Source organism: Sinocyclocheilus grahami, unplaced genomic scaffold, assembly GCF_001515645.1.
Source record: "Sinocyclocheilus grahami isolate Dianchi unplaced genomic scaffold, SAMN03320097.WGS_v1.1 scaffold2039.1, whole genome shotgun sequence".
Classification (NCBI taxonomy): domain Eukaryota; kingdom Metazoa; phylum Chordata; class Actinopteri; order Cypriniformes; family Cyprinidae; genus Sinocyclocheilus; species Sinocyclocheilus grahami.
The window spans coordinates 151,103-176,182 of record NW_015507218.1 but is presented as its reverse complement, the minus strand read 5'-3'; the positions used below and the strand labels follow the sequence as shown (position 1 = coordinate 176,182).

The following is a 25,080-nucleotide window of genomic DNA, read 5'->3' as shown; positions in this document are numbered from 1 at the left end:
TGGTTGTTTTGGCTAGATTACTTTTTTGTCTCGTGCAGCGCACTGCCTGCGTCTGAGTAACAAACTAAAAAAAACAGCAAACACAAAAGTGCATGTGATATTAACAGACGAACTATGCTCATATTTATAATTCCAAACAATCAGTAAGCGACAGTAGTTAACATTAACATTAACGTTAACATTAAACGTCAGTGAAACCCTAAGAATTCACAACACTTTTTACAATAGTGCTCTCATTATAACGTTATGTATATGACAGCAGTTATTAATGTCCTGCATTTCTGTTTTGAGCTGCGCACGCTGAAGATGACCAGTAGAATGAAGCATATGATAGCAGGTTTCACTTTTTGAAATAAGTTACAAAAACAATTGAACTTTTTCATAATATTCAAATTTTTTGAGATGCACCTGTATGTATGTATGTATGTATATATATATATATACATATATATATATACACACACACACACACAGACACATAGATATATATATTCACACACACACACAATTATATAATTAGAATATATAATTTTATAATTATTTATACAATTAAATATAATTATATTTTATATTTAAAAAAATTACAAATTAAACAAACATTTCCCCTAAAATAAAAAAGTAAAATAAGATATTATCAATTTAAATACTTAAATATAATTTATTTTACAAAGTATCTAAAACAGATTTACAAATTACAAAATCGTTTCCCCTAAAATGTAAAAAAGATTAAAAAAAATTTTTTTTTATTATATAAATTTAAATACTTAAATTATTTTATTTTATTTTAGATAAAATGTCTAAAATGTAAAATAAATAAATAAAATCTTTTTAAATTATATATTTAAATACTCAAATTAAAATTAAAGAAATCACTAAACCAGGGCTAATTCTCAAACTGGGGTATGTGAGAAAACATGTTAAAAAATTAAAAATAAATAAAATCACAAAAATTACAATAAATAATAAAAAAATAAAAACTCTTTATATCACTGTATATTTACACTTTATATTATATAAAAACTACATGTAAAAATTATTATTATAAAAAATCTGCACCTCACAAACATCAAAATTAAACAATTACTAAAAAAAAATCACTTTATTTATCTGCATGTGCCATCACAGAATTGTAAACATGCAACCGTATTGTTAAATTATTGACATATTAACTTATATCCAAGCGATACTGCAAGTAAATCTTTTAGGTCAAAGGTGTTCGGCTGACAAAAACCGTTTGGGAATATCAGGTCAAACCAGTTTAATACTGACTGACATTACATGGCTTTACAAAAACAATAAGGCAGATAGTTGGCAGGTTTAATTCAACACCAAATGATACTTGCATTCAGCTTGATAAAGACCGGGACTTGATTTTATCTACAGGGATTTGATCGGTTTATGATATTACTGGTTAAGATTTCATATCATATTACAACAGCCTTGATTACCTCACTTCATGTGCTGAGGGTTATTAGATTCTGATGAAAGATTTTAAACAAACAGTCTTTTTCTGTTGCAAAATAAAACCAGGAACATTTATTAAAAAGTGTCATAATTTCCTGCTGTTTTTAACTCTTTCCCCGCCAGCGTTTTTGCAGATTTTCACTAAAATGTCATGGCCCCCGTAATATTTAGTTGTATGAATATCTGAACATGCAATACAGGTGCTGAGGGTTATTAGATTCTGATGAAAGATTTTAAACAAACAGTCTTTTTCTGTTGCAAAATAAAACCAGGAACATTTATTAAAAAGTGTCATAACTTCCTGCTGTTTTTAACTCTTTCCCCGCCAGCGTTTTTGCAGATTTTTACTAAAATGTCATGGCCCCCGTAATATTTAGTTGTATGAATATCTGAACATGCAATACATCAATATAAAGATCAGATCCTCTACTTTCAAACAAACTTTTTTTTTCTTTTCTAGCTTCAAGCATTGTTTTTTTTATCAACACTTGAATGTAGGTAGGTTTCATAAAAAAGCAACATTGTGAGCAAAAAGCTGAGAAAATCACATTTTTATCAAATACTACATCTGGATCATATTCAGTAACATTATCAAAGCAAAGATGCAGTAGATGGCTTCCATCAGCACTCCCAAAGCTTGCACAGACATATACTACTTTCTGGATTGACATTTCACTCTGTAACATTAGGCAGTTTTCATTTATATGCGGTTCGTATCGACGATCGCATTATTTTTCATATTAGTAATGGCGGCTTTTGAAAGCACTGCTTCGTGAAGCTTCAAAACTTTTGTGAATCATTTGTTTCTAAACAGTGATTCGGAGCGCATATCAAACTATATATACATGTACATTTTCTGACGAAAAAAAGTGAGTGGTGCTTGCCAGGTTGGCATGAGTGGTTTCCAGAGTACTGCTAGGCAGTTGTTAGGGTGTTCTGGGCGGTTGCTAGGGTGTTCTTGGTGGTTGCTAAGGTGTTGCCTTGCCAACCACCCTGATTAACCTAGCAACACCCTAGCAACCATCCCAGGTACCCTAGCAACCACATAGCAACGCCCTAGCAACCATCTTGGGTACCCTAGCAACTGCCCTAACAACCACCCCGAGCACCTTAGCAACCACATAGCAACACCCTAGCAACCGCATAGCAACACCCTAGCAACCACCCCAGGAACCCTAGCAACTGCATAGCAACACCTTAGCATATCAAACTGCCAAAGTCACATTATTTAAGTAATTCTCTGTGAAAACTCTTTGCTAAAACCTTTTCCTGCTATTTAGGAGGACTCTTAGTGCTAAGATCAAATGTTTTGTGAATACGGGCCCTGATCGGTAAAGCGGGCCTCCTTCAGTCCGTGTTGAGACGTCTGCAGGACTGAGAGAAAGACAGATTTCAGAGACGCGCTGCGACAGAGCTCGCCTTTCAGAAAGCAAACAGCGTATCACTTCTACACAGAGCCAAAGAGACTCACAGTCTGGATTCCTGACTCTCTCAATCACTGCATGACTTCTTCAACTGCAATCCAGCCAGATCCACACGCAAACACGGCTCTCGTTTGTAGCTTTGTGATTTGTTATGATGTGATTTCCCAGCGGTGCCTTGCAGACTGGATTACAGGATTTTGTTTTTTCTGTTAAAAACAGCTTTAAAATGTTCAACAGAACAGAAAACAGGTTTTGAGATGTGTTTTGAGTCGCTTGCTTCTTAAAAACAAACACAAAACACTGCAAAGGCACCGAGGCATGCTTAGGGCCCTTAGAATTCCATTTCAACTTTTTTTTTTATTTAATTTTTTTATTATTTTATATCATAATTTTTTTCCCAAATTCCCCCGTCCATTCCCCCACCACACATTTTTCTTAATTCCATTTTTTTTCCATTTGAATTTTTCTGGACTTTGTTTTAATGGCTCAATTCAATTTTGGTAATCAGAAAAGCATGTCTAATTAATTGAAATCATTAAACTTTTACAATTTAATAACAATTTATTTATTTATTTTTTAATTACATTTCAGGGCCCTATGAAATATATTTTTTTAATTAAATTTTATTTTTTCCAGAATTCCGTTTTCTGTTTAAAATGAAAATTTAAAATGAATCATAAAGCATGTCTAATCAATTGAATTCATAAAACTATAATAACTTAATTTCTTATTTTTAATAAAACTAGGGCCTTTCAATTGTTTCCAATTTTTTTAAATACATTTTTCTGTATTATATTTTTTTATTAAATAGAAAACAGAATACATTTGTTTTATTTTTTCTTGATTCCTTTTATTTATTTATTTTCTAATTCAATTTTTTGTTTAAATTAATTGGAATCATGAAACCTATACAATTTAACAACAATATATTAAAAAAATTAGCACAGTTTAAATTTTCAGGGCCCTATGAAATACGTTTTATTTTTATGCCAATTCCATTTCATTTCTCTCAAACTCTGTGTTTTCAGTTTTCATTTTTGAATAATCCACTAGGCATAAAACATTAAATGAATTAACCTTTTAAAATGTATTTAACTGAAAACTAAATTCATTTTATTTTTGGCAAACAAAGTGCTGCAAAACAGAGATTTACTGCTAAAATTAAAACATGGAAATACAGTAATATTATATATATATTTATTTATTTATTTTTCACAATTTGTTGTGAACATTGCATGTGCATATTAAAATAAAAGCAAAAGGAGCAGAAACACTCGAGTACTTCGTTGATGTTAACTAGTACTAGTATACATAATACTAGAGTGCTATTTGCTGAGAGAAGATAATGACATTAAGCACATTACTAATGGAAGAGCTTCAGACTTTATCAGTACATTTGTGAAGTCTGAAATATGTGACTGATTACAGTAAAACGTTTGTTGTTAAGAGATTCTTGTGTGAGTGTGTCATTGGTTTCGCTGGTATATAGACACACCCATCCTACAGAAAACACCTCATCTTTCATCACTGATGTTATGTTGCCATAGCAACAGACCACATGATTATGATGATGAAACAAGCTCATACTATAATAACTCGCGCTGACAGAAATAGACAGAGATATTCTGGTTATTTTAATCCTGACGTCTCGGAGTTTGATCATGAGATCAGAAAACACATTTGCACTACTTGAAAACTTTGTAACTATTTGAAAATGAAGAGCTGCCAGACAAGAGCAAAATTTCAAGCTCATGTTTTTGTTCATACACTTGCGCAAATTCAGTAAAATTGTTTGTTGCCCAAATCGTCCTTTTAAGCAAGCTCATACTATAATAACTCGCGCTGACAGAAATAGACAGAGATATTCTGGTTATTTTAATCCTGACGTCTCGGAGTTTGATCATGAGATCAGAAAACACATTTGCACTACTTGAAAACTTTGTAACTATTTGAAAATGAAGAGCTGGCAGACAAGAGCAAAATTTCAAGCTCATGTTTTTGTTCATACACTTGCGCAAATTCAGTAAAATTGTTTGTTGCCCAAATCGTCCTTTTATCAATCAACATTTATTTATACAGCCCTTTACAACACTCAAGGGGAACCAAAGTGCTTTCCAATAAAAAGGTGAGAGCTTTTCAAAAATAAAAAGTTTGACCTTGGCCAAAAGACGTAGCTGAAATAAACTAGCTTTAACCACGGTGTCAATTTGTTTATCAAATTTCAGGCTACTATCAAAAGTCACACAGAGATTTCTGACAGTTGGTCTAAGCTTTGAAGTCAGCGCATCAAAGTCAGAAGTTACAGACTCTCCAAATAAAATATATTCAGTCTTTTCTTCATTTAGATGAAGGAAATTTTGCTCGAACCATAGTTTAATGTCATAAATGCAATCAATTAGCGACCCAGCTGCGTCAGCATTTTTTAGGCAAATCAATTTGCAAATCATCAGCATAGCAGTGAAAAGCTATATTATGCTTGGCTATAATGGACCCGAGAGGCAGCATGTAAAGTGAAAATAAAACAGGCCCGAGAATAGAGCCTTGTGGCACCTCGCAAGAGAGAAGTGGTGGAGGAGTCCCCAATCACTACAGAAAAGGTTATATTGGTCAAATATGACGAGAACCACTGAAGTGCGGTACCCCGAATGCCAACAAAAAGGGATTAAGGCGAGACAGAAGGACTTAATGGTCCACTGTATCAAAGGGCGCCGTGAGATCAAGTAGCACTAGAATAACAGGGCACTTGGCATCAACAAACCGAGCAATATCGTTGTGCACCTTTAACAGTGCAGATCTGAATCCAGACTGCAATTTCTCAAAAATAATGTAATTGTATAAAAACAACTTTTTCTAACACTTTTTAAAAGAAAGGGCAGGTGGGAAAATGGTCTGAAATTAGACAAGACTGAGGGATCCAGATTTGGTTTTTTAAGAAGAGCATGTTTGAAAGCAGCCGGGACAGATCCTGAGCTAAGACGTATATTAATGAAAGCCAACAGAAAAGGCCCCAAAGTGGTAAAAACCTCTTTTAGAAATTTGGTTGAAACAAGGTCCAAGGGGCAATTTGTAATTTTCATATGTTGCACTACTTCATTAAGGAATGATAGTGAAACCGGTTCAAACGGTTCAAACACCACAGAATGTGCTGCAGCGACAGGTAAGTCAGATCCAGAGCTCTTACTTGTGAGTTGTCTGACAGACTCCACTTTATTAATAAAAAAGTGAAGAACATTTTCACAAGCGGAGACTGAGGCATCAATCAGAGGACAGGTACGTGGGTTCACAACGGAATTAATTGTGTTAAACATCACCCTGGGACAATGGCCACTATTGGTGATAATATTAAGACAAAAATTTCGACTTTGCCTCCTTCAAAGCCCTCTGATAATCAGAAAGACAGCCCCTTAATATTTCCAGAGACTCATGTAATTTGTCCTTCTTCCATCTCCGCTCTGCCTGTCTACAACGCTGCCTAAGGGCACGGGTGGCATCATTTATCCAGGGATCTGCTCTTAGCTCAGGAGATCTGCGCTTATAAGGGGCAATAGAGTCCAAGATTCCAGAACAAGTGGAGTAAAAAGATGAAAGGCCATCAGGGCTTGCAGGAAAGACAGATTCATGGAGGGCACAAAGTTTAGAGTCCATAAAAGCAGCAGTAAACTCTTCAGCTGTTGAGGAGGTGAGAACGCGACGATAACATGGTGAAACAGGAGACCTGCTGGCTACAGGTACGTGGGTTCACAACGGAATTAATTGTGTTAAACATCACCCTGGGACAATGGCCCACTATTGGTGATAATATTAGACAAAAATTTCGACTTTGCCTCCTTCAAAGCCCTCTGATAATCAGAAAGACAGCCCCTTAATATTTCCAGAGACACATGTAATTTGTCCTTCTTCCATCTCCGCTCTGCCTGTCTACAACGCTGCCTAAGGGCACGGGTGGCATCATTTATCTAGGGATCTGCTCTTAGCTCAGGAGATCTGCACTTATAAGGGGCAATAGAGTCCAAGATTCCAGAACAAGTGGAGTAAAAAGATGAAAGGCCATCAGGGCTTGCAGGAAAGACAGATTCATGGAGGGCACAAAGTTTAGAGTCCATAAAAGCAGCAGTAAACTCTTCAGCTGTTGAGGAGGTGAGAACGCGACGATAACATGGTGAAACAGGAGACCTGCTGGCTGTTGATGGTGGGACCGGGGGGAAGTGATCTGAGATGGCAGTCTCAGATATTTCAGTAAGGGAGATAGAGAGCCCATGAGAAATAATAAGGTCCAAAGTGTGTCCAATAAGATGTGTGGGCCGATCCACTAACTGAAATAATTTAGGGATGCACCGATATGAAAATTTTGGCCGATACCGATAACCGATTATGCTTTATTTTTGAAAGCCGATAACCGATATGTTGGCCGATAAATCTATATCCAAATTGTTATATACTTTTTGAGAGCCTGATTACAAAAAAGGTCTCATCATTAAAAGCCACATCCCAAACACTTCAACATAAGCAGCCTAGTTTGAACGGTGTATGTTTTAAAAATATTTTTACTCTCCCATTACCAAATTTAGTCATAAAAAAGTCTTACAAATAAATAAAATAATGCATAAATAATGCAAACTGGGGAAGTGATCTGAGATGGCAGTCTCAGATATTTCAGTAAGGGAGATAGAGAGCCCATGAGAAATAATAAGGTCCAAAGTGTGTCCAATAAGATGTGTGGGCCGAGCCACTAACTGAAATAAATCAAAAGATGTCAGGAGTCGTTTAAAATCAGTGGCCAACTGATCAAACGGACAGCAAACATGGATGTTAAAATCCCCACAAATCATGATAACAGAAAAAATGAGCATTTATCGGCCGATACCGATATGGTGGCCGATATATCGTGCATCCCTAAAATAAATCAAAAGATGTCAGGAGTCGTTTAAAATCAGTGGCCAACTGATCAAACGGACAGCAAACATGGATGTTAAAATCCCCACAAATCAGGAGTTTTTCATATTTAGGGACAACATCAGCTAAAAACTCTTGAATAAAATTCTTGTTGTATTTAGGTGGATGGTAAACAACAGCACATAACACAGGGCATGTAAACTCAATTAAAAATAACTAGTTCAAAACAAGAATAATTATTTATAGATAAAAGTCGGCATTTAAAATGGTCTTTGAAGACAGTAGCCACGCCTCCTCCGCGCCCAGACGCTCGTGGGGAGCTGAAAACACAAACTAATGAGAGAGAAATAAAGAGTCAGGAACAGAGATCATCTTACGTCGCTGTAATTCTCCCGAATGACTTTATAGAGTGCAGGAACCAGAGAGCCCTTGTCCTTCAGAGACGCAGCGTAGCTGGAGACGGCGGTCTCTGGAAGAGTCTGAAGCACAGCAGAAAACACGGTCAGCACACGAGAAACCATGAAGAAGACCACGATTCACGAGAGAGACCACGCACCTTAAACTCAGACAGCCACTCCTCCACTACGCCTTGATCCATGGCCAACATCTTCCCTCATCTGCTGCAGGAGATCTCAGCCTGAAACACAAACTCAATTACCATAAAACCCTCTCAAAGTGCTTTCAATGCAAAACAGGACTTTCCCTGCGGTTTAGAAAGAAAAGAACCTACAGTATGTAGAAGTGTTTATTTAAACTAACGTTCACGACACCCAGTTCAGTGCTGTTGTTGTTGTTGTTGTTGTTAACTAAAACTATTATAACAATTTTCTATAACTGAAATAACTGAAGATTTGGCAACAAACAGAAACACATAATTTGTGGTTGAAGTAGTAAAATTACTAAACCTAAAACTGATTTAAAAAATGCAATCAATCAATATTTTCCACATTACAAAATTACATTAAAATGAAAATATTTAAAAAAGCTAACTCAACATATTATATTTTAATAGTACATGCATAAATGATACATTTTAAAAACAAACTAATATATTGCACATTACAGAATGACAAAAATAAAATAAAATAAAAATGAAAACTGAACATATAAAAAATAAACACTCAAAGTATTAATAAATACTAAAATAGTACATAACTAAATTAATAATATACATAATTAATTTATACAAATATTTTGCACATAACAAAATTACTAGCCGAATTTTTAATTCAAATGAAAAATAAAAAAGCTAACTCAAAATATGAATTCATATTTTAATAGTACATACATAAATGATAGATTTAAAAGACAAACAAATATATTGCACATTACAAAATGACTAAAATTAAAAAACAAAACGAAAACTGAAAATTCTATTATAAAATAATCAAAATATTAATACATACTAAAAGAGTACATAACTAAATTAATAATATACATAATTAAAAAACAAGTATACAAACAAAATTACTAGCCTAATTAAAAATTTATGAAAAATACAAATATTAAAATAAAAGCAAACTCAAAATATTAATAAATACTATAGTAGTACATAAATAAGTGAATCAATTAATAAAAAAATATATATATATATTTTGCACAATTAAAATGAAAACTGAAAATACACGAATAAAAGCCAACTCAAAATTTCTATAAATACTATGATAATACATAAATGAATACATTACATAAAAGCAAATATTTTGCACACTACAAAATCACTATTAAAAATTAAAATGAAAACATTAAAAAAACCAGCAAACTCAAAACATTAATAAATACTATAACAGTACGGAAATAATACTAAAATAACACTGACTAGTTGCACTATGAACATTAGTTATCAAAACTAAACAGCCACCAATGAGCTCATTAACATATGGCCACCCACATCTATATAATTAGCATATTCACAATTCAGAAACATCACTGGCCAATCATAACAGAGCTCATTTACATATTTTAAAGGTACAGTAGCAGAAACAGCCTTTAGAGAGTCAGAAAGACCTCTCGCTCTAAACAAGGATATGAGAAATTCTGGCACGTTGTGAGGAAAATCAGATTAACAAATGTAGTGTAAGGCCAAAATTAAACACAGAGACGCTGTTTTTACTCCAGGGATCCCCGCAAATTACATCAGCAGATAACTGTGCTGGTTAACCTGCCTCTAAAAAAAGACACAGACTTTAACTAGTTAACTAAACGAGGATACCGGAGACCGGTTTATATGACCACAGGCTAAACTAGCTATGCCAAATTTACAGTAGTTCAATTCTAAGTAGTGAATTTCATATCACATTCCTTCCTAAAAATGTATAGTCAACAGTAATATGCATATCATGATATTAGGGATGTAACGATTCACTCAACTCACAATTCGATTCACGATTTTGATTTCATGATTCGATTCACGATTATTATTATTATTTTTTTACAAAATGAGATTTAAGACAAATTATAAATTAAATGTGTCCTTTTATTATTGCTTGAACAAAATGCTGCACATTTCTTTGTGAAATTGAAATATAATACTATAATAATATACTAATATAGCACTTGCATATCATTGCTCTTTTGTTGGTTTTGATTGCTGCTATTGTCCTCATTTGTAAGTCGCTTTGGATAAAAGCATCTGCTAAATTACAAAATTTAAATATAATGTAAATGTAAATAACAAAACTACATTGAAATTTTAAAACAAGCCCCAAATCAAATAAATAACACAAATAAAATAAATCTCTTCATATAAACAAACTAAGGCTTTGTCTTGTGCTCTTAACATTTAAACTTAGAGGCAACCACTGCATTTTAATCTTGATGCAAACATGCAACACGAGCAGTTTTTAATCTAAATTAGATTGTATAATTTCGAAATTTGAAGCAAAAACTATATCAAAAATATCTGCATGAAACTGAATCGATTTTCAACCGGCTCGCAGTTAATCGTTACATCCCTACATGATATACAACGTATGGAAATGTGATTAAAAAACAATTGGTACTCACAAATTTTATAAATTTAGATTTTTTTTTTAAAGTTACAAACACTGCAAATAAAGAGATAAATAAATTCAATAAGTCAAATAAATAAATATATATATATATATATATTCGGGCAGCACGACTGTTTTCAACATTGATAATAATCAGAAATGTTTCTTGAGCAGCAAATGATATTAGACTGATTTCTGGGGATCATGTGACACTGAAGACTGGAGGAATGATGCTGAAAATTCAGCGCTGCATCACAAGAATATATTACATTTTAACAGATATTCACATAGAAATCAGCTATTTTAAATCGCAATAATATTTCAAATTTTTGTTGTTTTCAATTGTATTTTTGTTCAAATAAATGCAGCCTTGGTGAGGAAAAAAGACTTGCTTATAATTTTATCAAAAAACATGCCTTACAAAATTCCATTTTCTAACAAACAACCTCTCATTTCAACCTTAAACGTGTCCATCCATTCTTTTACAGCTTAGCTTTAAACAAACACTCTTATGTATGTGCTTTAAACTTTTTGTATTTGAATTCACATTTAAGCCCGTCAATAAGTTCTCTATTCCACAAACCCTTGACAAGAAAAAGCCTATAATTTAACCTACCAGTAAAAGTGTAGCACTATCTGCTCTGCTTAACACATTTTACCAGAACTTTACCACAGAAAAGCAAAGAAAATGTGAAGTCAATAAGCCTGCCAATAAGTGCACTTAACAAGAAAAAGCCCACAAAACAATTAGATCTATTGAAAAATGAGCACAAAATTCAACTATAATTGAATCTACCAGTTAAGGTGTAGTACTATCAGCTCTGTTTATCACGTTTACCATGACTTTACCACAAAATCAGCACAAAGAAAAAGTAAAAAGTCATCAGACTGGTTCTGAGGAACAAACAACCTCCCATTTCAACCTTAAACACATCCTTGCATTAGTCTCAAACAAATACGCTTTTGCACGTGCTTTATATTGGAGTTCACATTTAACAAGTGCGCTATTTCTCAAACACTTCACAAGAAAAAAAAATCCACATAAAACAAGAAGATTAGGATATGCTGGATTAGTTTGACGTCCAAACACACTCCCTCGAGTCACACACACACACACACACACACTTCAGCCTCCCAGTGAGTGTGTGAGCTGACTGAAACATTAACACACACACTCACATTCCTGACTATTCCTGTTTCATTTGAAGTGCTCTTACCGTCCGAAGTCCGAATGACAGAGGAATATCCCACAGAGCGACTCCCTCCTCATCGCACAAACCTTTCTTCATTTCCTGTTTCAAACCTTGCTAGCCCCACCCACCCACACAGACCCGACAGCCAATCAGAGCGAGGGCCAGTCCGCACGAGGGCCAATCAGAGCGCAGGAGGCTGGGTCTGCTTCGCCCGGTTAACACAAACACACACTCACCCACAACCGCAGAGAGGAAAACCAGCAGGATCTGACACCATTCTGGCTCAAATGAGGAGACGTGACCCTCGGTGACCCAAAACAACTCCAAGGACATGCTTTCAATACATCCACGGATGCAGAAGAGCCCATTAAAACACTTCCACTCCCACACACGGCACAATAATGGCAGGAAACCCCGCTTTTATCAGCATACGGGAGCTTCAGGAACTGATGGATGACAGACGAATGAGTGAGGAAACAAGACGACGCATTACGATCACGACCGATTAGTCAATTAGCAAGGTTTAACTAGATTTATCTCCGCCCCAAAATGAAACATTTTTCACTTATCTATTCTCATGTCATTTCACTCCTATATGATTTAACATAAGGGTGAGTAAATGATGACAAATGTACTTTATTTTTTACAGTACATGGGTGAACTCCCCATATAAAACTCAAAATTACATTATTTTGAGTGAAATAAAAAAAAAAACTGTACATTTTGGCTGAAAAATAATTACAAAAATATATGCACTACTGTTCAAGTACAGTATTTTTTTTTTTTAAAGAAATTAATATTTTTATTCAGCAAAGATGCATATAATTGATCTAAAGTGACATAAAACTCAAAATTACATTATTTTGAGTGAAATAAAAAAAAAAACTGTACATTTTGGCTGAAAAATAATTACAAAAATATATGCACTACTGTTCAAGTACAGTATTTTTTTTTTTTAAAGAAATTAATATTTTTATTCAGCAAAGATGCATTAAATTGATCTAAAGTGACAGTAAAGACATTTACAATGTGACCAAAGATTTCTATTTCAAATAAATGCTGTTCTTTTGAACTTTCTATTCATCTGTGAATCCTGGAAAAATAAAATGCATCATGAGTTCCACACAAATATTGGGCGGCACAACTGTTTTCAACATTGATAATAATCAGAAATGTTTCTTGAGCAGCAAATCAGCATATTAGAATGATTTCTGAAGATCATGTGACACTGAAAACTGAAAAAAATTCAGCTGCGCATCACAGAAATAAATTATATTTTTAGATACATTCACATAGAAAACAGCTATTTTAAATTGTAAAAATATTTTACAATTTTACTGTATTTTTAACTAATAAATGCAGCCTCGGTGAGCAGAAGAGACTTAAAATAAATTTTTTTAAATATGACAAAATTGGAATGAAAGTGTACATAAATATAGAAAATTATTATAATAAATGCACAATATTAAAAATTGTGCAATAACTATTTTGTATACCTTTATTAAAAAAAGAACACAAAAGAACACATCTAAATGCCACTTCATATGCAACTTCTGCAAAGATTAATTTTATTGATACTGATTTAATTTGTTTAGTAACAGCCTAAATGTATTATTATTATAATTGACTGATTAAATGTAAGAATTTGACTCAAAAGATGATGTACACTTTTAGAAAAAAAAAAAAGGCTTTATAAAAGTAAAAATGCCGATAAAAGGTACAAATCAATTTTAAATTATTGGAAAAGATTAATTTATATCACTGCTGTGAACTGACCACACAGAATATGAAGAATATCAAAAACTTTAGTATTCAGCTGTCCACGGTATCCTTAAGATATCAGCACAATAACACACTCAGCAAAATATTGTCTAATTATCTTTATCGATAAAATCCCAGAAAATATTGAGATATTATTTTTTGTCAATATCGCACACCCCTGGTACTGACACAAAATGATTTGCAACGGTTTCTTTGCCATGCCCAGCGTAGACAGCCTCAAACCGGGTTTTTTTTTGGCTAGTAGAAGTTATGAATGGCCTGTAACTTAAAAATTGAGTAGCCAAATTGGCCGGTGAGTGAAAAAGTTCATTTCAATCCCTGAATATAGACATAGTAAAAGTATGAAAGGAAATGATTTACCAGTCCATATTTGGTCATTTTGAGAGTATCAGCTTAGTTGAATAACAGAAGTCTGAACTTTGGAGAGTAAATTTCTTGTTTTCAAATGTACATCTTCTAAACACTGGTCATAAAAACAACATTTAATTCAATTTCATAAATATTGCACACACTAACTTCATCTATTACAAATGTTGTGTGACATTTCTTAGAACAATTGTTCGTTGTTAGTTAACTAATGTTATGTTAATTAATGCCGTTAACTAAGGAATTTTAGTGTCAAGTAGCAGAACTGAACTTGTGTCATGTTTTTGATGGTTTCATATTATTATCTAATATACAGTTAAGGACAACTACATTAGAAAAACTGCAAAAAGTATTTTAAAATGTCTGCAAAATTACTTTTTGAAAGAATTGTTTTAAATTAATTTAAATACTTTTAAAAATGAATCTTAAAATTATTCATTATTTAAATTCATTTTTCCCCAAATAGCCTATTGCTTCCTTAAAAATATAATTTTTTTGACTGAACCAGAATCGTTAAGATGAATAATAGATTTTAAATATATATGTGTGTGTGTGTGTGTGTACTTCAATCTATATATAATACCAGTCTGCATTGGCAAAAACTATTGGTCCACCACTATACTAGAAAAATAAATATTTTGTGGAAAATGTAACATTAGCCTATTCTATGACGAAAAACAAACATGCATTTTAAATTGTGTGAACTTTTCCTTTAGAGAAACCAGGCTAAAACACCATAGAAAACCAACTCCAATGTCATATAAAACTGTTCATATAAAGATCAAAAATTCACAAAAGCCACCAAAGATAATTTTCTGGAAGGCGAATGATAAGCTACAACATCTGTCCCTCAAAACACCAACGGTTATTCAAATAAAACTGAAATTGTTGTCACAAATTAGCTGAACAAGTGTGAAAATACTAGTCTCACTCACCCTGGGGACGTTCCTGTCCCTGTGCGAGATTCAGTCTGACAGATGCACAATATCCACCTTTAGCACAGAAAAATTGATCACACCTTTTATGAAACACTAATGCTGCTGGACTCCAGACGCCATTTAGAGAATTATGCAACTCACACACACGACGCAGCCATCTGAGTAACATCAGAACAAATGTGTCCTGTCAGGAACATCATGAGGCGAGCAAGACCATCACGAACAGAAGCCATAACAAACCACACCTATTGCAAGTGACTAAACGTATGGGATACGTCATGACTTGAGACATTTTGCAATGTTTCACTTCCAGTTTTTGCTCATTTAGCTTAAAAGCAGAAACTAATTACACACAACATCCTTTAAAACACCATAGGCACTCATTCCCCAGAGCGAGTGGTTTCAGTTCAAGCGAACGAAAATTTATATGGTGATTATCAGAGCTCTTTACAAGTCAATTAGTAAACATTTGAATACTGAACAATACACAAGGTTTGCATACTTCGCGTCAATTGGCCAGTCATTTGACTGGCGGGAGCCAATAGGACTTCAGGAAAGGTTGGAAGGGAAGGAGTTCCCATAACGGAGAAATATCTCCGTGATGTCTCGTGAAAGCTCGAGAGGGAACTAAACTGCTGAAGCCATCTTGTAATTGTCAGTAAGGTACTTTCCGAGTTTTATGGTAATAGCTGTATTTCGGCAAATACAATGGCATAATTCACGCTGGCGGTGAATCTAGGAAAAAAAAAAAAACGTAAGAAAAGCAGAAAACATTTCTAATATTTTACCAGTAGGTGGTGCTGTCATCACACTTACATGATATTCTCAGAAAATTGTGGCAAAGATATGTTCAAATTTTTCTGTCAATATGCAAAAGTGTTGCCGAAATGCAACCTCACTCTCTGTTTGGCGTCTTTACCAGAAAGTTCCTTATGTTTCTGGAGAACGGTGTCAAACACCAAAAACTCAATATGTGATTTTTGTGAGGACAGATGTGAAGATGATCTGCACCAATTTTGATGAAGATTGGACAAGAAGATAGGGCTGCACGATAAATCACAATGAAATCGCAATTGTCATGCACATTCGGGCTGTCAAAATGGCTGAAAAACTACATTTGAATTTTGTACTTTAATAATATAAATATTCAAATTATGTTCGAATTTAAAAGGCATAATTTAATTAAGCTTTTGGCTTCTCTCCTGAGGCCACAAGAGGGCGCATCGAGCAAAATATTACTAATGCACGTTTCTTCAAAGCAATAAAATAACACAACTACCTTTGAAAAAAAGTGCATAATGTTTCAATGAATGTTTATAAACCATAATTAATTAATTTGCTTAAACAATTAGAAACAAAACAGCATCATGTATGTAGGTATAGTTTAATACAAAGGACTGAAAACCAATCACAAAGAGAGTACTTTTTCTTTTAAAAACATGAGATATATTGGGATGGGGAAAAACCGCCATAAAGTCTCGAGATGTGTTTTTTAAAAGTTAAACTTGCATTAATTTTACACCGCTTTCTAAACATGCGGCTCTTTTGTGCGAGATGCGAGTGCAACGGTGATAGATGTCCCTCTAGAAAATGTGATAAATATGCATTCAGTGTGAATGGCTTGGTTTCAGTTTTGACGTAAACAATATCTTCTCCGCATTGATTGTTCTCTTTTTCCGCAATATATTGAATGAACAACATAGCAGCGCTGCATCTAGTGGGTTCAACTGGATAAGCTATGAAAAACATTAAAATGCAACGACACTTACATCGTCATCGCGTCTCGTGCGCCACTGATTAAGCATCCTGACGCACACCTAAAATTGATTTGGATGTGGATTTTTATTTTAAATTTGACACTTATTCTAAATTTTGCGCATATTGTCAGTGAAGCACGGTTCTGTGATCAGTAATAAATTTCCATCCGAAGGCCAGGGGGCGCTCTCGCGCAGAAACTATAAATATGCCCGCAGAAGAAATCCAGGAAATCCCTATAGTGGTTGCTGAACAAACAGAAGATTTAAATGCTTTCATTGATTCAACGTGACAAATAAACAGGACTACGACAATATATGATTAATATGAGTTCCTATTATAATTATTATTATAATTTTCATTATAATAAAGTATATAATAATGCAATGCTAATCGACATAGCCTTTATCACTGCTTAAATACTATGAAATATGTTGCGTGCCTTATTCGGTGCAAGAAACCACATCATCTCACAGAAGGATTTATTTCAAACACTCGACTGACGTTATGAATCGAGTTAGGAGTAAAAACATGTTATTAAATGTGGTATTTTCACATGCTTTCAGATGGAGCAGCATTTACTACACAGAGCCGTAGTTCACGGAGAAAGCTACGCAAACAGCTTTCATTATTGTGAATGATTTTTTCGATTTCATAATCACACATTTATATCGTTTTTTTTTGGCGTAGCTTGTCAGTGAACTACGGCTCTGTGTAGTAAATGCTGCTCCATCTGAAAGCAGGTGATGGAGATTTACTACTAATCACAGAACCGGCTTTACTGACGAGATGCGCATGACAATTGAATTCAATTAATCGTACAGCCCTACAAGAAGATGTGGCAAAAAAAACAGCTAAAATGGCAGAAATGTGTTTTTAAAAAATGATAAAATAATAATATTCCAATGGCTGGAAACCTAAGGCTGGAATACAATGACTAGTGTCATTTAAATATGCAAAACTATTGTGAAAACACAGGCCCACTTCCTATTTGGCACCTTAACATTCATATCAAACACAAAGAGTTTAATATATCAAAAAGTTTTTTAATTATAACAACATTTAACTAACGTTGTGTTAAATTTATCTATCCCAAGTTTGAGCACGATCAGATGAAAGCTTGAAAAAGAATCTACGACGGAAATTGCTACTCCAGGCTGCATTTAATTAGAAGAGGAAAAAAATAATTACTTCTAGGCCACTTGGTTGAAAAGTTATTAACTAAAACGTAGTTGAGAAATTGAGCTGTTGGTGGCAGTTGAAGGAAAAAAAATCTCAATTTTAATAAGGCTGCAAATAAGAAGGCAGCGCAAACGTCATTTTCTCAGAGCTGTGAGCATGCCGTCAAATCTGCAATGACTTCTTATTCTTATTGACAGCACTGCGTTCGTGCTCTAAAGTGCTGGGCCCCCGAGGACGCTGGAGACGCTGTCAGTGCCAATTACACTCACATCTACATTATTGTACTTCCGGTCTCTTTAGACTGTTTCGTATTGATTTAAATCACAGATTAATGAACTGCCTGTGGGTTATGCATGTAGAGTAGAGTGGACATCCACTGTTACACTGACAGTAATGAAACATCCCAGCGCAGACGACACATCGTTCACACGTTAATAAGCGTCGTAATAAGGTGCCATTTAAAGGTCAGACGTGAGCAGACATCCCCGCTCAGGAAGGAAAATCCAAACCGCACAGACCGGAATGATAACAGTGTAAGAGAAACCGACGAGCAGTATCACTCCCTCAAGGCCTGCGCGAGAGGAACGCCAGTGACGCACTGCTATACTTCTGACTATCCACAGAGTCTGGACCAATTTACAGCTTGTTCTGGCCAAGAATCACCCACTTATACAAGAAGAGACTTGTTAAAGAGTTCATTTCTTCTGAGAACCACTCTTGAGTGGGTTAACTGGAAATTAATATTACAAAAATACACTGGAATTGTAAAAATTGACATTAAAATCAACAAACACAAATCTCTCAAAAATGAATATTTATATTAGTAAGCATTTCTGCCCATCCAGAGTAGTCTGGATATTTGCACGGATTTCACCAATTGGTTCAATCCCGATTCACAAGCTCCTGAATCGATTGGATTTGATTTTGATTCATTAAAGGCAAATATCAGGCACAGTACATGTGCATTTTTCTTAAGAAAAACAATCTCTCAACTAACGCTATAGACTATACTATGTCAGTTGGTGATAATATCAGTAATATTAAAGATTAAAATTAACAACCGAGTCCAAACTTCAAAGCTGAGACTTTGTTTGATACCAAAAGTGAAGCACAAAGCTTATTATGACTACTGCACACAAAAGATCAATCTTGGGTTTTAAAGGGGTGGTTGACTTTTTTTAACGTTAGTTAGTGTCTAATGTTGCTGTTTGAGCATAAACAATATCTGCAAAGTTACGAAGCTGAAAGTTCAATGCAAACGGAGATATCGTCTTTTAAAATTCTGGCAGTTTAATGCCTACAAAAACGGCTGGTCGGGACTACAACGAGCTACTTCCCGGGTTCGTGATGTAACAAACCCAGATAAACCCCGCCCTCAGGAAAAGGCAGCAAAGGGGGCGAGGCCATGCTGCGCAGCTTTAGAGAAGATGAAGAGAAAACTAGAGGTGCACGAAAAAATCTATTCCTAATGAATCGCGATTCTGTCTTCTAACGATTCTAATGGATTCACAAGTTTTAAAATCAATGTTCTAAAGCAGCGGTTCTCAATCCTGTTCCTCGCTTCTCTCTCGCTCTCATTCAGCTCAGCTCCAAAAATGAACCATTACAATTATACACTTATTTTCACATAGCTATGAGAAGCGTTAAACATGGACGCGCGTGCAGTTGCCGTACTGTATTAAAGCTTTAATCAGGATAAAACCTTATATTAAAAGCTAACATAAGCAGTAGCATTTACACACAACAGTGTATCTAGAAGAATGAGACAACAACAAACAACAAACATAGGCCTACCATTAAAAGCCGTGCTTGCACAGGTTCTGCACGATCCTCTTCAATAATATCCTCTGCTTCTCAATCGGACTCAAACTGATAAGCGATATTAACGACACTGTTGTTTACAATACAACCGGAGCACATGCCGCTGAGGTGAGGGGCGGGACTATTAGACGTGCACTAGAGGCGGTTTAGCCAATCACAACACGCTGGGCTAGCTAACCAATCAGAGCCCATCGTCTATTTCTGAGGGCGGGGCTTCTTAAAAACAGGAAAAGATCAGCCCGTTTCTCAGAGAAGGGACAGAGCGGTGTGGAATAAAGGCAAATTATGTGAAAAATAATGTGTTTTTTTAAAAACTAAGCATTAACACAGGTTAGACTGCACCCCATAAACACAATAAAGCATAGAAAAAAAAACAGTGAACCACCCCTTTAAGAATCGATATCAGTTCATTAAAATGAAGACAGATTAAAAAAAAAGAGAAATCAATACAGTCAACCCAGCCCTAATATTATTTACTCTAACTAAAACATTTTAATAAATGAAAAATGTCACACAGGGACATCCATTAAAATTTTGGAGTGATGAAGCAAACAAATCTGTGAATTAGAGTTTCGAATCGATTCGGTTTGAATTGACGGACAGTTTGAAATGATTGACGGAAATGAATCACTTACCAGCTCATTTTACAAAACCACATTTTTACTACTGATGGGATGCAATTAAAACATCTCAACTCTTTTTCACAGCCTGAACTCTGAAAACAAAGGAGAATAGGCCATTCAGATTGTAGATATCTAGCTTACTTGCTACCAAGTGCCTCTTAGCATCTTAAATGACACTAACCTTGCAAATTTGACCAAATATGGTGATTGCAACCAGCTCGTTTCTGTGCACAAATGCATCAGACGGTCAATAACCAGACTGTGGCCCTGCGATCTGAGGCTGAGGCGAGAAACTGTCACTGGAACCTATGTGTGATGTTCATCAGCTCACATCTACAAAACATGCCATATAATAATATCTGAACAGCTGTGGTCTTCACGTGCCAGAGGGACACCAGCCACATCTGCATGCATCTAATCAGCTGTCAGACAACTGTGATTTTCTGCTGGTTGTGCACGACTCTTATCTCTTCACGAGTGGCTTCTCTCATAACAGAGGTAATTTCCTTTTATAATCTTGCTCCTTTAAAAACAGGCTGATCATCTGTCATGCAGTGACTGGAAGGAAGGTGAACCGTGACTGATGTGTGTGTGCAACTCGCATTACTCAACTTAAGACACTTACTGCATGCACAAACACTCAAGAACGCATAAGGCTAACAAACATCCATGCATCCACACACTTTGACTACAAATAAGCACTCAAACAATACATGCATGCATGCATACACAAACTCTAAATACAAATAACACTGCGTGCATGAATATTTACACTCAAACATGTTACACAAAAAACAATGCATGAGCATGCACACACACACACACACATCAAGCACTCAAACCCACGCACTTTTGTGCGTGTACACACGCACACAAACAAACAAACACTATGCATAAATATAAGCATGCATGCATACAAAAAATAATTTAAACTCGTACAAACCCATGCACATTCGTACACACACTCAGAAACACACACATATGTACATGCAACCGCACGCACACTTGAGCAATGACAGCTCGAGCACAACTGCCTTGTCAACTGCTTAAAACAGCAAGAGCAGAGTCTGTCCTTCACCAACCCTTCTCATCTAACATGTCCAAATCTGTTCTCCCTCATATGAAGTTTGCAAAGACACACATGAATGAGTTTAATAATCAGAGATGCTTTATAAGCTCAGTTTGTACAATAGTCACATGAGATGAACCGCCACGCCATCGGCGAATGTACACGAGACTCATGTAGAGCTCGTATAAAGGATTTTTTTAAACATATACTCACTTATCATGCTATATGCACGGCTTTTCCCCCGCTCGTCTCGGTTAGTCCATTAACGAGCTGAAATAACTGAAGACACGCGAGTCCTTCAACAGTACTTTCACACACTTCAGTCTAACTTGGAGTGAGTTAGGATTTCTGATTGACAGCGGCAAGGGCCAGTGGCGGAGGAGGATATAAAACCCACAGCCGCGTCCACAAATAGCAGCCAACCAAATGGCCCCGTAGGCGGGACTTCAAGGTTTCCACTAGCGAGGTAGACTGTCTCTGTTGTAACTACTGTTAAATGTATTCAGTAATGTGTCATGCGTAATTCATGACGGGATTGTGTGTTAAATTAGATTATATAAGTACATACATTTAATTTAGAAATATTTGAAAAACTAAAAATGCATAGCCTACCTATAAGTCAAGTGATGGTGAAAATGTATACAAATAATAAAAAAAATAGCATTGCAGCTCCTTACAAATAATACTATAGTCAGGGGTGTAGCGTATGCAGGGTATGCACGTGATCGGAACCTCGGAGCGGGTTCGAGAATCATTCAGATCGGGGTTTCGGAGCGGGTTCCCGAATCATTCAGATCGGGGTTGCGGAGCGGGTTCCCGAATCATTCAGATCGGGGTTGCGGAGCGGGTTCCCGAATCATTCAGATCGGGGTTGCGGAGCGGGTTCCCGAATCATTCAGATCGGGGTTGCGGAGCGGGTTCCCGAATCATTCAGATCGGGGTTGCGGAGCGGGTTCCCGAATCATTCAGATCGGGGTTGCGGAGCGGGTTCCCGAATCATTCAGATCGGGGTTGCGGAGCGGGTTCCCGAATCATTCAGATCGGGGTTGCGGAGCGGGTTCCCGAATCATTCAGATCGGGGTTGCGGAGCGGGTTCCCGAATCATTCAGATCGGGGTTGCGGAGCGGGTTCCCGAATCATTCAGATCGGGGTTGCGGAGCGGGTTCCCGAATCATTCAGATCGGGGTTGCGGAGCGGGTTCCCGAATCATTCAGATCGGGGTTGCGGAGCGGGTTCCCGAATCATTCAGATCGGGGTTGCGGAGCGGGTTCCCGAATCATTCAGATCGGGGTTGCGGAGCGGGTTCCCGAATCATTCAGATCGGGGTTGCGGAGCGGGTTCCCGAATCATTCAGATCGGGGTTGCGGAGCGGGTTCCCGAATCATTCAGATCGGGGTTGCGGAGCGGGTTCCCGAATCATTCAGATCGGGGTTGCGGAGCGGGTTCCCGAATCATTCAGATCGGGGTTGCGGAGCGGGTTCCCGAATCATTCAGATCGGGGTTGCGGAGCGGGTTCCCGAATCATTCAGATCGGGGTTGCGGAGCGGGTTCCCGAATCATTCAGATCGGGGTTGCGGAGCGGGTTCCCGAATCATTCAGATCGGGGTTGCGGAGCGGGTTCCCGAATCATTCAGATCGGGGTTGCGGAGCGGGTTCCCGAATCATTCAGATCGGGGTTGCGGAGCGGGTTCCCGAATCATTCAGATCGGGGTTGCGGAGCGGGTTCCCGAATCATTCAGATCGGGGTTGCGGAGCGGGTTCCCGAATCATTCAGATCGGGGTTGCGGAGCGGGTTCCCGAATCATTCAGATCGGGGTTGCGGAGCGGGTTCCCGAATCATTCAGATCGGGGTTGCGGAGCGGGTTCCCGAATCATTCAGATCGGGGTTGCGGAGCGGGTTCCCGAATCATTCAGATCGGGGTTGCGGAGCGGGTTCCCGAATCATTCAGATCGGGGTTGCGGAGCGGGTTCCCGAATCATTCAGATCGGGGTTGCGGAGCGGGTTCCCGAATCATTCAGATCGGGGTTGCGGAGCGGGTTCCCGAATCATTCAGATCGGGGTTGCGGAGCGGGTTCCCGAATCATTCAGATCGGGGTTGCGGAGCGGGTTCCCGAATCATTCAGATCGGGGTTGCGGAGCGGGTTCCCGAATCATTCAGATCGGGGTTGCGGAGCGGGTTCCCGAATCATTCAGATCGGGGTTGCGGAGCGGGTTCCCGAATCATTCAGATCGGGGTTGCGGAGCGGGTTCCCGAATCATTCAGATCGGGGTTGCGGAGCGGGTTCCCGAATCATTCAGATCGGGGTTGCGGAGCGGGTTCCCGAATCATTCAGATCGGGGTTGCGGAGCGGGTTCCCGAATCATTCAGATCGGGGTTGCGGAGCGGGTTCCCGAATCATTCAGATCGGGGTTGCGGAGCGGGTTCCCGAATCATTCAGATCGGGGTTGCGGAGCGGGTTCCCGAATCATTCAGATCGGGGTTGCGGAGCGGGTTCCCGAATCATTCAGATCGGGGTTGCGGAGCGGGTTCCCGAATCATTCAGATCGGGGTTGCGGAGCGGGTTCCCGAATCATTCAGATCGGGGTTGCGGAGCGGGTTCCCGAATCATTCAGATCGGGGTTGCGGAGCGGGTTCCCGAATCATTCAGATCGGGGTTGCGGAGCGGGTTCCCGAATCATTCAGATCGGGGTTGCGGAGCGGGTTCCCGAATCATTCAGATCGGGGTTGCGGAGCGGGTTCCCGAATCATTCAGATCGGGGTTGCGGAGCGGGTTCCCGAATCATTCAGATCGGGGTTGCGGAGCGGGTTCCCGAATCATTCAGATCGGGGTTGCGGAGCGGGTTCCCGAATCATTCAGATCGGGGTTGCGGAGCGGGTTCCCGAATCATTCAGATCGGGGTTGCGGAGCGGGTTCCCGAATCATTCAGATCGGGGTTGCGGAGCGGGTTCCCGAATCATTCAGATCGGGGTTGCGGAGCGGGTTCCCGAATCATTCAGATCGGGGTTGCGGAGCGGGTTCCCGAATCATTCAGATCGGGGTTGCGGAGCGGGTTCCCGAATCATTCAGATCGGGGTTGCGGAGCGGGTTCCCGAATCATTCAGATCGGGGTTGCGGAGCGGGTTCCCGAATCATTCAGATCGGGGTTGCGGAGCGGGTTCCCGAATCATTCAGATCGGGGTTGCGGAGCGGGTTCCCGAATCATTCAGATCGGGGTTGCGGAGCGGGTTCCCGAATCATTCAGATCGGGGTTGCGGAGCGGGTTCCCGAATCATTCAGATCGGGGTTGCGGAGCGGGTTCCCGAATCATTCAGATCGGGGTTGCGGAGCGGGTTCCCGAATCATTCAGATCGGGGTTGCGGAGCGGGTTCCCGAATCATTCAGATCGGGGTTGCGGAGCGGGTTCCCGAATCATTCAGATCGGGGTTGCGGAGCGGGTTCCCGAATCATTCAGATCGGGGTTGCGGAGCGGGTTCCCGAATCATTCAGATCGGGGTTGCGGAGCGGGTTCCCGAATCATTCAGATCGGGGCTTCGGAGCGGGTTCCCGAATCATTCAGATCGGGGCTTCGGAGCGT

At 37.9% G+C, this 25,080-nt stretch overlaps 1 protein-coding gene across 3 annotated transcripts in view; it reads right to left on the bottom strand.

Annotated features, from left to right (window-relative positions):
- The window catches only part of LOC107573804 (hyccin), a 36,585-nt gene extending 14,737 nt beyond the window's left edge, over window positions 1-21,848 (bottom strand). For 2 of the 3 annotated variants that reach the window (XM_016260254.1, XM_016260256.1), the window contains exons 1-3: window positions 21,717-21,848; window positions 8,338-8,418; window positions 8,159-8,260 (exon numbers count right to left, since the gene is read on the bottom strand). In XM_016260254.1, coding sequence (XP_016115740.1) covers window positions 8,159-8,260; window positions 8,338-8,388 — 153 coding nt within the window. In that variant the 5' untranslated portion in view covers window positions 8,389-8,418; window positions 21,717-21,848. Of the gene's footprint in view, window positions 1-8,158; window positions 8,261-8,337; window positions 8,419-11,991; window positions 12,067-21,716 lie in introns of those variants that run through there. The other variant, XM_016260255.1, reaches the window with a different exon arrangement.
- Window positions 21,849-25,080: the final 3,232 nt, after the last annotated feature.